Here is a 14,343-nt window from a genome sequence, read left to right on the forward strand (position 1 = left end):
TTTATCTTCTTTGGGTGCTCCTTTAGCATATCGATCAGCCAGTGACCCCACTGATTGTCAGGTTTCCTGCTTCTGATATACTTCAATATTTTTGTTAGTTTTTGTGGTATTTAGCTAGTTGCTAATCAAATTCTTTCTTGGTCTGCCTTCTTATATTTTTACTTCCTGTGCCAAAGTTTATACTCTTTCTGTTTTACGCATGTTGAATTTAATTAGATTTCCCTAGTGCAAGCAAGACTAAAGGACTAATAACAGATAAGTGTATTCATGATTATTTATAGCCTGATCTTATATGGTACGCATTCAGTAAGTCCATAATCTTTGGGAATGTAGAGTGTGACCACTCTGCAGAATCAGTTCTATTCTAACTCCTGTCTCTGTGAGATTAAATCTGGGGACTACCTCATTTAGTACAGAGGAATCTGGGGTGATTTAGGCCCAAATTAATTTAAGCAGAGTAAACAGCATTTCTTTCAGTCCCACTATCCAAGATGGTGGAGAAATAAGCTGTACACACTCAAATCTCTGGTAGATTGGGGGAGAAGGAGGTAGTGGTCCCAACTAGCTAATCTCAACAAAGAAGATTGATATACGGGTGAGCCAATCATTTGTCCTGTGAAGACTTCAGAAATGAGGGTAATAGGGGGCTATTTAACCTTTTTTTACCAGACACCCTGCCTTAAAAATCCAAGTGGGAGTGGAGGAACCTCAGCACCATGTTGGATCAGGCCCTTAAATGGGATTTGAGGGACATGTGAGCCTCACAGTTCAGAAGCTGCATGAGAAGTAAGTTGACACTTTCACATACACACACACGCACAGGATCCTCAATGCAGTAAAAGAAAACAAGGCCACTTTAGAGCTGTTGAACCTTGCCATCTTGGTTTTATAGTGCTTAGGGATTACAAACCAGCAGGTTCAGTTCTTAGGGGTTCATATCTGTTATGGTTAGCATGTGTTTGTCATGCCACTGGGACTGAATGCCTCTCTGGAAGCACTCTGCCCTTTGCAGGGTTAAGTCTCTGTTAATGGGATATGAGGGTTCTGAAAGACTCTCGGGATCCGGTCATTATTACGTGGTTATAAAGAGCAGTTCAGAAACCTGTTCACTTCTTTCACTACAAAGAGTAAATAAAAATTGTAGCAAAACCTGATGATCACAGTCATAATGTTAAAAATAAAGCAAAAACATGACGTGGAGGTGGAATCAGATACCTTCTGCATAAGAGACACTTTTACAACAGGGAAAATATAGCACTAATTTCAAAGGAAGAAAGCTGCACCTATATTATTATAAACCTTCTGTACTGATATTCTAAATATAATTCTAGCTTCTATAAAGTGTATATATAATATCACTCTAGTGGGGTAATCACCCTTCCAAGAGCTTAACCTTTTTTTTTTTTTTAACTTGGCCCTGAATATTAAGAACCTCGTCAGAAAATCCTAATTCAAAATTGGCTGTTAGGGCTTTTATATCTCTGATTGAATTCCAGTTTTTGATTATGGCCATTTATATGTTGAACTGATGACTGCAGCATTATGTAAGCAGGTGCATTCCTCACTGTACAATATCTACTAGCTTCAACAGAGCTGGGGAGCTGGTATGTGAACTCTGATGACAACTGCAGTGGGGTTTAGAATACCATTCCCATAATCCTTTGCATGTGTATCTTGAAGGGATAATCTAGGCCTAAATTAGGAATCTAAATTTATAAATGTAGCTAAATGGGTTCAATGAGAAAACCTAGGCGTGTCATAGAGATAACATTGCACAAGAAAGCTGAAGGATTTCTTACTGTTAGTCAATGGAACATAATTTTTCATTTATCACCCTCACTTGGAAAACTAAAGCTCTGTTTCATTGCTAATGATGAGTGAAATAAGAGGATACAATTAAAAAGAAAGAGTGAATTTATACTGAAGTATGAGAAGAAAAAGGGATTGCATTCTAAAATATAGTAGATAGGACTTTGATGTCTACTATTTATCTAAAACCTGTTCCTCATGCTCTAGTCGGGACATTCTCTTAGGACTTTGATATCTTTTAACTGTAAGGCACTAGGTGCCCTAAGATATTTAGGATTTTTTTTTCCATATTTAGGATTTTTTTTTCCATAACATCAAGTGTCAAACAAGTGATGAGACAAAATTGTGTGTGTGCGCTTTTTTAAATTATCAAATTATGAAAGTACCGTATATGACAGGATTAAAAAATCAAACTTTTAAAAAATAGCTTTTCCACAAAGTGAATTTGTTTGCTTGTTTGTGTTGGCAGAATATGTCAGTGCTTATCTTTTGTTCTTACTGACGCAAATCTGAAAATTATACAGATACAATCTAAGAAATCTTTCTGAATTGACATTTCAAGATCTGTGAATTTTAGTTAATTCTTAATTTTTGCTTTTCTTTCCACTAATGTCAATTAAATAAATTATATATAATATTTATTTTTATTTTTAAATCCTATCCTAATATACAATACTGGGATAATCATTTGTACTATGAAACTGTTGAAAGGTTTTATAATACAAAGTGTTCTACAACAGACCAAAATATTGTTCAAAACTTGAGGTACTGTACAAGCTTCAGGGATTCATAATGAAGTATTGATTATTTATCTTTTCATTTCAATTTTCTTAGATTAAGTGTCTTATTTCTCAATTCCAGGAGCTGAGGCTGTGGAGGCCCAGTGTAAGAGATTTGAAGTGAGGACAAGTGAAGGTGAAAAGGTGCTGTTTTCTGCAGATGAAGATGAGATCATCATTGGAGCTGACAGACTCAAAGTAACAGGTAGAGTAACAATCAGGTCTCTAAGAAATATTTGTTTGTATTTTTAATAATCCTGACGATAATTTTACTTAATGAACTTGTATCTCTCAAACTTTCATAAACTCTTTTTCCAGGGCAATGAATGGGTGTATGGAGGCAGATTCTTAGCATTAGCAGAGAGTGCTTGAGCTGTTCAGAATAATCTAGGATGAGCAACCAACAGGTGCTGCATAATATCATGTATGAAAGACATTTTCTAATGCTCAGAATAGGGTGACCAGATAGAAAGTGTGAAAAATCAGGACAGGAGGTAGAGGGTAATAGGTGCTTATACAAGAAAAAGTCCTAAATATCAGGACTGTCCCTAATCTGGTCACCCTAGCTCAGAATAAATTTCTTTGTGACCAGAGTTGAATTTAGAATGATGTTTATATGATCACAAACTGTATGTTTCATTTTTAACAGGGATGATTTTATATGTCATTAATAAAGCACTGATTTATGGTACATGTGCCATTTTGAAAGGTTTTACTTACATAATGTCCCCTCCTAATTGTGTAAGAGCTACCATTACGTAGAATGTTTTGCAGTTCTTCTGTTATGAAAATATCAAATCTAATTTCTGTATGCCCAATTAGTACTCAACTAAAGCATGCTCACCTTGAATTTGAGAAGGAGATGCCTATTTCTGAGGTGAAGCTTAGTCTGGTTAATAGAAGAATTAGAAAGAATTCTCACTTGGGAGGCAAATTACCCAGTTTTGGGCAAATCTGTAAGACTGATGTACTATCAGTGTAAAATAGATTACTACTAAAGCATCTTTATGCATTTCCTGAACATCAATACCTAGAAGGTGCATCAGTGCATTATTATATACTTGATTGTGGTGCTGGGTGAGCCTTAAAAGGCTCAAATAAGCTAGGTTTAGTTTAGATAAGCATCTGAACTTTCAGTACTTAAAAAAGCCTTATCTGAACTAGAGCTAGGTCTGAATTATGAAGTTCTAATCCAGAGTCAGATACAAATCTGAACTTCCCCACAATTCATATGTTTGGACTCAGAGTACCACGTAGGTCCACATTTAAGAGAAGCTTGAATTACAAAATTTAGATTATGATTCGACTTCTCTAAAATTCAATGGGATGGTTCTGTTTTGAGCCCGTATATAAGTAGAGCTATCTAAACCTCTTTTGTCTGTAAAGTTAAGCTATAAATCCCTAGGCTTTTTGTGAGATTTTAGAAACTGCTACTACTTTACAGTCAGGCCGGATATATTAAAATGGTTTTCTCATACTATTCTGCTACTTCTACTTCCAGTCCAGACTGGATCCAGGATATCCAGAGGCACAGCCAGGGCAAGCGGCAGTTAATGAAACTTTCTTTTTAAGTATCAACAAAGATGTCTGTTTACAGCAATATTGATTAATAGATAAAGAATTTTTTTAATTCACTCCTGTTCTTCCATTCCTACCTGATCTCTACTTACTTCTACAGCCCACAATTTTCTTCTCATGCTGGTACTTCATAATCAAAGACTTTTCACAGTAGACAATTTATAAATGCCATCCAGTGAAATAGCATTAATTCCATCCATTTACAAGGATGGGGGAGGGGTTCTTCATTGCTTCAGAGGAGCTCTTCATGGACAGAAGTTTTAGAAGACTTTTATCACAATAGAGGAGACATTGGAAGAACATTAGAAGAAAAAGGCAGAATCATCCTGGAGCCCCACTGGGATTGAAACTCCCAGTCAGATTGTTAAATATTCAGACATTCAATCTTACACAATTGACACAAGCTTTCCAAGCAGCTATTAAAAGGGAACAAAAGAAAACACATCCGACAAAGGACATAGAAGTGCTAGAGTTCTCACCATTAGGAAAACTAATTGTGTGCTGTAGATGTGATGTATCTTTTTAAAGACTTTGAAAAGCAATTTATTGTATGAGTGAACCTTAACTTGAGTTTATTTGGCTACATTTTCAGTGTGGCTGAGTCTAAACAGCTCCCATTGACTTCAATAGGACCAGCAGGGAAAATCAGGCCAATAAAATTGTTCCTTGTGACAAAGAAAGGGATTTTTCTCTTAATTCATGAAAGAAACCAAAGTGTATATATCTACTATTAAGCAAAAAACAAGTATAGTTTTTTTTCAAAAAAATACTGAAGATTTGACCTTACCCACAAAGGCCAGGAAAACTTGAGTTAGTGCTGCTTTGACACGTTTAGCTGAGTTTCAGGGATTACTCTGTGTGTGTGTGTGTGTGTGTGTGTGTGTGTGTGTGTGTGTGTGTGTATATATATGGTCCTCTACCACAGGATCTCATGATAGTAGAGTGAATTGAAGTAGCTATGACCTAACATTTATTTGTGTATACAGTGGCTGCTAAGTGCAAATTAAGCCCTGATCCTGCAGTCAGTTATGCACAGGCTTAGGTTTACTCATGTGAATAGTCCCACTGAGTTTAATGGGAATTACTCACATGAGTAAAGCTGAGCATGCATGTAAGCGTCTGTAGGGTGAAAGGCCCAAGAGAATACTGCATAAACCTTGGTAATGCTATCTACTGGTACTTTAAGCAATAGAAAAGTTCTCAAGTTTCACCGCTTTATGAACTAAGGGCCAGACTAATAGACATACTCATCAGCTCCGATTGTTTTCAGTAGGAGCTGCAGAGTGCAAAGTACATTTGAAAAGCTGTCCCTAGGTATTCAGATGGATCTTCTCTGGAACACAGGTGCGGATTAACTAAATGATCATAGTGAATGATTTTATAAAGCAATATAGGGGTGTGCAAATGCCGGGGACAACCTGGGTAAATTTGGCCTGTTTGTTTTTCTTTTTAGAACAATCTTTTTGATTTGTGGGAATTTGGATATATTAGAGACTGCTAAAGCAGGGTGAATTTTTTTTGAAAACACAGTTTATTTGCTGAATAAATGCAGCTTAGTCAACCTGAAACTATTTGTGATTTTGACACAAATTTGCTGAACATTTTAGGCCAGGGAAAAAAAGGGCTAGATTCACAAAATGGCTGGAAAGGCGGTGCCCACCTTATAACTAGGTTAGAACATTCACGTAAGATGTGGGAAACCCTGGGATTTGAACCAACTTCTCCCTACTTCCAGGTGAGTACTCTAAACAGCAGACTATAGGCTATTCTGCGCTCAATATTTTCAGCAGAAAGCAACTCAGTTTATATAAATGATTACATATTCTTTGGTGCAGGGACTTGAACCTGGACTTCTCACTTGAGTTCCCTAGCCACTATACTATGGAAAGAGGGTGTGTGTGTCTGTGTCTGTCTGTCCCATCCCGTCCTGTCTTGTCCCCCCCGACAATTCAGCTGTTTATATAAAGTGGAAGAACTCTGCAGTAGAACTTGTGCTCAAGCCAAGAATAATATATAGCCTGCTGGTTAGGGCATTCACTTTGAAGGAAGGAGGCCTACCCTCCCTCTTTGGAGCAAGGATTTGAATCCAAGTCTCACCTAGCCCTTTAAAAATGCTTGGAAACAAAACATTTCAGGTTGAACAACATGCATTTTTGGGCCCAAAACAAATGTTTTTTGATTCACTGAATTTTTGGATATGGTTTGGTCTGAACTGATTTTTTTTTCAGAGCTGTCAGTGAAATGAAAAATCAATTATTCTCCAAGCTGTGGAGACGAATGGGAATTGTACAGTACTAGTCATTGATGGAAAGTGTTAGTAGGGCATTTTCTAATGCAGGAGAGGTCCTTGCTGTTGCTATGGTGTCTTTTAGCATCCAAGTTATTTACTGACGATCGAGATTTTCTGCTTGTTTTTTTTTTCCTTAAAGATGAGTATTCTTGGGCTTTTGCTTTCTTTGGCTGGTATATCCAGAGCTTAAAGTGCTGCTATTTGCTAAATATATTATCTCTAGTTCCCATTGCCTCCTGTGCCCTACCTTTCTCAATGTAAGGACAGATCTGTGCAAAATATACAATGAAGTGTAAAACTGGTTAAAAATTTTGTATGTATAGATAGCTGATTGCATTTATTTGCAAACTTAAAAACTGACCTATTTCTGTTAGAAAAAAATCATTAAGGGTACTACACTGTACACAGAATCTTCCCATTTTCAGATTTTAATGCATGAGTTTTTAAGAGAAATTGGGCCCATTTTCAATTTAAAAAATAGCTTGCACCAGAACATGCAGCAGTTTGTATTTTCACTTTTTTTTTGTTTTTTTTAAAAAAAGCCATTTTATAAACATTTCACAAAAAGCAAAATGTGTGCATGGAAATCAGATAAAAGGAAGTGAAGCTGTATATAATAAAATAAAATGATGAGACTTAAATTAGCTGTTACCATTCAAAAAAAGATCTTGGAGTTTCTCTGAAAACATCCATTCCATGTGCAATGGCAGTCAAAAAAGCTAACCGAATGTTAGGAACCATTAGGAAACGGAGGCATCATAAGATAGAAAATATCATAATGTCACTGTACAAATCCATGATATACCCACACCTTCAACAGTGTGTGCAGTTCTGGTCTCTCCATCTCAATACAGGCATATTAGAATTGGAAAAGATACAAAAATGGTTGAGTATGGAGCAGCTAACATAAGAGATGAGATTAAAATGACTGGGATTGTTCAGTTAAGAAAAGAGATGATTAAAAGGGGATATCAAATCATGAAGGGTGTGGAGAAAGTGAATAGGAAAGTTTTATCCCTTCATATAACACAAGAACAAGGGGTCACCTGATGATGATGATGATCAGCATGTTTAAAACAAACCAAAGCAATTACTTCACACAATTCACAGTCAACCTGTGAAACTCATTGTCAGGGAATGCTATAAAGGCCAAAAGTATAACTGTGTTTCAAAAAGAATTAGGTAAGTTCATGGGTCATAGGTCCATTAATGGACATTAGCCAAGATGGTCAGAGATGCAACCCCATGCTCTGGGGTGTCCCTAAGCCTCTGACTGTAAAGAGCTGGTTGGAACTGGATGACAGGGGATGGACCATTCAACAATTGCCTGTTCTGTTCATTCCCTCTGAATCATCTGGCACCAGCCACTGTCAGGAGGCCGGATATTGGGATAGATGGACCATTGGCCTGATCCAATATAGTTATGTTCTTAAGATCACTCTTTTACAGTTACTTCTTGACTAGCTTCATTAAACTGATGTTAATGGCCCAGAAATTTAGGGGCCTATAATAATATAACTAGAATGAAACACTGGCTAGAATCCAAACCCTTGTGCTGTAAAAACTCTGGGTACCCTTTAGACTCATAGACTCATAGGTCAGAAGGGACCAATATGATCATCTAGTCTGACCTCCTGCACAAGGCAGGCCACAGAACCCTACCCATCCACTTTTATAACAACCCCTAACCCAGGACTGAGTTATTGAAATCCTCAAAATTGGTTTGAAGACCTCAAGCTGCAGAGAATCCACCAGCAAGCGACCCATGCCCCACGCTGCAGGGGAAGGCGAAAAAACTCCAGGGCCCCTGCCAATCCACCCTGGAGGAAAATTCCTTCCCGACCCCAAATATGGCGATCAGCTAAACCCTGAGCATGTGGGCAAGACTCACCAGCCAGCACCCAAGAAGGAATTCTCTGCAGTAACTCAGTTCCTATCCCATCCAACATCTCCCCGCAGACCATTGAGCAGACTTATCTGGTGATAATCCAAGATCAATTGCCCAAATTAAACTATGCTATCATAACATCCCCTCCATATACTTATCAAGCTTAGTCTTAAAGCCAGATAAGTCTTTTGCCCCCACTACTTCCCTCGGAAGGCTGTTCCAGAACTTCACTCCCCTAATGGTTAGAAACCTTTGTCTAATTTCAAGTCTAAACTTCCTAATATCCAGTTTGTACCCATTCGTCCTCATGCCTACATTAGTACTAAACTTAAATAATTCCTCTCCCTCCCTAACGTTAACCCCCCTGATATATTTATATAGAGCAAGCATATCCCCCTGCAGCCTTCTTTTGGCCAGGCTAAACAAGCCAAGCTCTTTGAGTCTCCTTTCATAAGGCAGGTTTTCCATTCCTCGGATCATCCTAGTAGCCCGTCTCTGGACCTGTTCCAGTTTGAATTCATCCTTCTTGAACATGGGACACCAGAACTGCACACAATATTCCAGATAGGGTCTCACCAGCGCCTTATATAACGGTACTAACACCTCCTTATCCTTGCTGGAAATAGCTCGCCTGATGCATCCTAAAATCGCATTTGCTTTTTTAACAGCCGTATCACATTGGTGGCTCATAGTCATCCTGCTATCAACCAATACCCCAAGGTCCTTCTCCTCCTCTGTCGCTTTCAACTGATGCGTCCCCAACGTATATCTAAAATTCTTATTATTAATCCCTAAGTGCATGACCTTGCACTTTTCACTATTGTATTTCATCCTATTACTATTACTCCAGTTTACAAGGTGGTCCAGATCTTCCTGAATAGTATCCCTGTCCTTCTCCGTGTTAGCAATACCCCCTAGCTTTGTGTCATCCACAAACTTTATTAGCACATTCCCGCTCTTTGTGCCAAGGTCAGTAATAAAAAGGTTAAATAAGATCGGTCCCAAAACCGATCCTTGAGGGACTCCACTAGTGACCTCCTTCCAGCCTGACAGTTCACCCTTCAATACGACCCGCTGGAGTCTCCCCTTTAACCAGTTCCTTATCCACCTTACAACTTTCATATTCATCCCCATCTTTTCCAATTTAACTAACAGTTCCCCATGTGGAACCGTGTCAAACGCCTTACTGAAATCGAGGTAAATTAGATCTACCGCATTTCCTTTATCTAAGTAATCCGTCACCTTCTCAAAGAAGGAGATCAGTTTGGTTTGGTACGATCTGCCTTTAGTAAATCCATGTTGCAATTCGTCCCAATTACCATTGACCTCTATGTCCTTAACTACTTTCTCCCTTAAAATTTTTTCCAAGACCTTACATACTACAAACGTCAAGCTAACAGGCCTATAATTACCCAGATCACTTTTGTTCCCTTTCTTAAAAATAAGAACTACGTTAGCAATTCTCCAGTCGTACGGCACAACCCCCAGTCGTACGGTATGTTAACTCTTCAATCAGTTTATAAGAGAACAAAAATATCCTCTATATTGGAATATTTAAATACCAATTTAATTACCTTCTCTAAATTGGTTACTGAAAAATCCCTGATTTCCAAACTTCTAGATTCCCTGAAAAGAAAACAGAACATGCACTATGCTGCAGCCAAATGTCAAAGCTGTAGCAAGGTGGATAAGCTTTATTGCTCACTGCAGACCAAAACTGAGATTATTGATCCAGGAATGTCAATTAGAGAGGAACTAAATAGTTTGTACCAACACTACGAGTCTACATGTAGACTCATGGAAAGTACTGAAATCTTGCCAAAAGATGGTAAAATCCCCAGCCTGGGGAAAAAAAATACACTTTCTTCATATCACAGGTTTTTGAGTTCTGACCAATGATTGTGTTCTACTTTTAATTTTTTCAGAAAAACCTGGTGACGTGATGAGTCTCTGTGGGTTGCATCAGTCAATTTACATTACACTATATGACATGATATGACTGATGAAACCTGGCAAGGTGTCTCAGTGCCAAGCATCAGATGGAAATTGGAAGAGAAAAAGTATTTTTCTCAAGACAACACTTTCATAACCACAGTGCCTTGGGGTGGTATGTAGGGAAGAAGATGAGGGGAAAGCAGGACTCTGAAAAACACAAATAGACAAACAGTGAACAGAAACAGAACAATGTTTGTGGATGGAAAATCTGAAGTTTTCAGGTTACAGTAATTCAGGATTGATATTACAGAGTAAACCAGATTTCGTTTTCCTACTTAATTGTGACCTAGAGGTCTCTCTCAGGAAGATTTGGACCTTAGCGTCCAAAATATGGGGGTTAGCATGAAAACCTCCAAGCTTAGTTACCAGCTTGGACCTGGTACCTGCTGCCACCACCCAAAAAATTAGAGTGTTTTGGGGCACTCTGGTCCCTCTGAAAAACCTTCCCTGGGGACCCCAAGACCCAAATCCCTTGAGTCTCACAACAAAGGGAAATAATCCTTTTTCCCTTCCCCCCTCCAGGTGCTCCTGGAGAGGTACACAGACACCAGCTCTGTGAATCCAAACAGAGTGAATCTCCCTCTCTGTTCCCAATCCTGGAAACAAAAAGTACTTTCCTATTCCCCCAGAGGGAATGCAAAGTCAGGCTAGCAATCCAACACACAAATCTCCCCGATTCCTTCCTCCCACCAATTCCCTGGTGAGTACAGACTCAATTTCCCTGAAGTAAAGAAAAACTCCAACAGGTCTTAAAAGAAAGCTTTATATAAAAAGAAAGAAAAATAAGTACAAATGTTCTCTCTGTATTAGATGATACAACACAGGGTCAATTGCTTAAAAGAATATTGAATAAACAGCCTTATTCCAAAAGAATACAAATCAAAGCACTCCAGCACTTATATTCATGCAAATACCAAAGAAAAGAAAACCATAGAACTTACTATCTGATCTCTTTGTCCTTACACTTAGAAACAGAAGACTAGAAAGTAGAGCTACTTCTCCAAAGCTCAGAGAAGGCAGGCAGACGGAAAAACAAAGACACAGAGACACAATTCCCTCCACCCAAAGTTGAAAAAATTCGGTTTCCTGATTGGTCCTCTGGTCAGGTGCTTCAGGTGAAAGAGACATTAACCCTTAGCTATCTGTTTATGACAACTACATAGTCAGCAACTTTTGTCAAAATTCTTCTGAGGGCTACACCGCTGATAAATTGCGGAAAGCCACAGAGCCAAACTCTGTTTCTTCTTCTCCCTTTGGATACTCGTGAAACATTGGTGTAACACAGCTTGCAATGCAACCTAGCCAATTTCTGTCTTTAGAGATCTTGAAATATTAAGCATAAAGTAGAGGCTACAAAGCTTGTGACACTTTTATTTGTCTATCTAGAATGCAAGGAATCTTATTTTGTGCAAGAAAAGTGTGGCAGCAGCACACTGGTGAAACCAGCCATCAAGAAAATGAATATACATCCTTCTAGGACTAGCAAGACCTGGAGGCAGAAGCTGTATTTTTGTTTCCAGAAAAAAATAGAGTTATGGATTTCCCCATTAAGGAGCTTCATAGCTAACCCTGATATTTTATAAATATTATATTAAAAGGTGATCACAGGAGTTCATTATTTTGCCACTAAAAATAATGGAGTCACCATAGCCATTGACACTTTACCTTATGAGACCCTCACTAAATAATGAAAATAATTCACACTCGCATTGCGAAGGTGCCAAAGTTTAATTTAAAAATCTTGATATAGGGTTTGCTGATATAATTTATAGAACTTCTATGTCTCTCTCATTCCACCACCATTTTCTGTTTCTTTAAATTGTGTTAGTTCTTTCCTACTTTATCACACAAAGGGAGAAAAAGACTGTGCATGTTCTGAAAGCTTGCATTCTTGTGACAAACTTAAAACTTCACATCTTCCTTTTCTATTTTAAATTGTAGAACATTAGCCAGACGGGGAATTTACTTCAAAGAATTGTCTTTAGGGAGCTGATGAATAAACAAAATGTATAAAGCTACACATCCAAACTTCTCCTACATGTCGGTTCTCAGGCTAAATTGAACCGCTTTGTGAACATTGCGTATGGAGATGCCTTCGTGGTTCTGTACTTAAGGATGGGTTTAGTTTTTCCCCTAAAATATGGTGTAAATCTCCTAATTAAGAATTATAATTCACAGAAATGAAGGTTTTGACTGGACAATCTTTATTTTCTAGGTCTTTTTCACAGTCTTTAGGACCGTCTTTTCAGAGTTCTGACACATTTAAAATCACTCCTTTTCAAATTTTCTACAGAGACTTGCCACCTTTTGGGGGGCCTCTAAAACATAAGAGTCTTGAAGTTACTCCCAAAATTTCACACAGGACTTCACATTATGAAAAGTACAACATAGGTTTTTTTAAAAAAAAAATTTCATAGTAAATCATTCAGCCTCTGATTTCTCAGTCATAACTTATATTTCACTACAGTGTATGACAGAACATTGAACCTTTGTGGAGGAGTGCTGTCTTTTCTCACCCTGGGACTCCCGTTGCCAGCCTTAACACATCCCAGGGAGCCTGCAGAGGAAGAAGGGGCGTGTGGATGTTGCCAAGGGGCTGGGAAGTAAGGCTGAGCAGTAGAATCCCAGCTGACTCCATGTACCCAGTTGTTACCCCAAGAACAGATTCAGGGGTCCCAGGGCAGCCTTCCTATTGCATACATCCAGGTTCTCAAGATGTTGAGCTATCAATCTGTTACTGCAAGGTGAAAGGAGGAGGTCTGTCCTAGTAGAATTCCCAGGGTTTAACAAGGATCTCCCTATGCCCTTCCAGAAACTCCTCCAAACAGACTAGATCTGTTCACACCTGGGAGGAAACTGATACAGCCCTCCACCCAAAGGATTGACACCCAGGCAGTACTTTTCCAAAACAACGTATGTTCTGCATGTGGTGATCAGTCATATGTAGGACACTAACAGCAACCTTAATGAACTAAACTTTATGCATATAGAACAAGGTAACATTCATGACACAAACACACATCTTTATTATCCCAGGCATATACATTTATTAACCTTATTTCTATTCCATATCCTATACCTTAGGTAGGCAACCTATGGCACAGGTGCCGAAGGCGGCATGCGAGCTGATTTTCAGTGACACTCCCATTGCCTGGGTCCTGGCCACTGGTCCGGGGGGCTCTGCATTTTATTTAATTTTAAATGAAGCTTCTTAAACATTTTAAAAACCTTATTTACTTTACATACAACAGTAGTTTAGTTACATATTATAGACTTATAGAAAGAGTCCTTCTAAGAATGTTAAAATGTGTTACTGTCACGCGAAACCTTAAATCAGAGTGAATAAATGAAGACTCAACACACCACTTTTGAAAGGTTGCCGACACCTGTCCTATACTATGGCTGACATGCTTACTCTCCATAGCATTCTTTCCCTCTCTCTTAAGGATCCTTCTGCTTTGTCTCAAGATCCTTTTCTGCTCTGTCCCAGCAGCCTGCTGCTGCTGTCACCCTGCAATTGCTTCTTTCTTCAGGTCTTCTTCCTTGCTTTTCTTTGATTTTGTAGGTTTCTCTGATCTTCTCCTGCTCCTACCTGATTGACTTTTGCCTGCCTGCTCTCTGCTTTATATACAGTTTTTGGCTTGTTCTGATTGGTTATTTTTCATCTGTCATTAGCATACCAAGCCTCCAATCACCTTTAGACATTCTCTGGTTGGGTCCATACTTATAGCTCAGTGACAACTGCTAAATCTTGCTGTCAATCAAAGCTGTTACACAACAAGTTTTAAGTATTATGGGATGTTACTATTATGGTGACCCTCACCTAGTTTTGGACTGAGTATGCCTGTATGATCGCTCCCTACAATTTTGGAGTCACCTTTACCTGACTTCAGTCCACACTCTGACTACCAACCTCTTAGTCATAGGCTGAACTGCCAAGTCACTGTCTTTGGCTGTGCGCCAACATTGTGTGCACACTTACAATTATCAAAATTTAAACTATA

The 14,343-nt window shown here is 38.6% G+C and overlaps 1 protein-coding gene across 1 annotated transcript in view; it reads left to right on the plus strand.

The window, feature by feature from the left end:
* The window catches only part of SGCZ (sarcoglycan zeta), a 592,995-nt gene that overhangs the window by 503,231 nt on the left and 75,421 nt on the right, over nucleotides 1-14,343 (plus strand). Inside the window, exon 5 of the mRNA XM_050947972.1 lies at nucleotides 2,671-2,793. Within this exon, the coding sequence (XP_050803929.1) occupies nucleotides 2,671-2,793 (123 nt within the window). The remainder of the gene's footprint in view (nucleotides 1-2,670; nucleotides 2,794-14,343) is intronic.

The sequence above is a fragment of the Gopherus flavomarginatus genome, chromosome 3, assembly GCF_025201925.1.
Source record: "Gopherus flavomarginatus isolate rGopFla2 chromosome 3, rGopFla2.mat.asm, whole genome shotgun sequence".
Taxonomy (NCBI): Eukaryota; Metazoa; Chordata; order Testudines; family Testudinidae; genus Gopherus; species Gopherus flavomarginatus.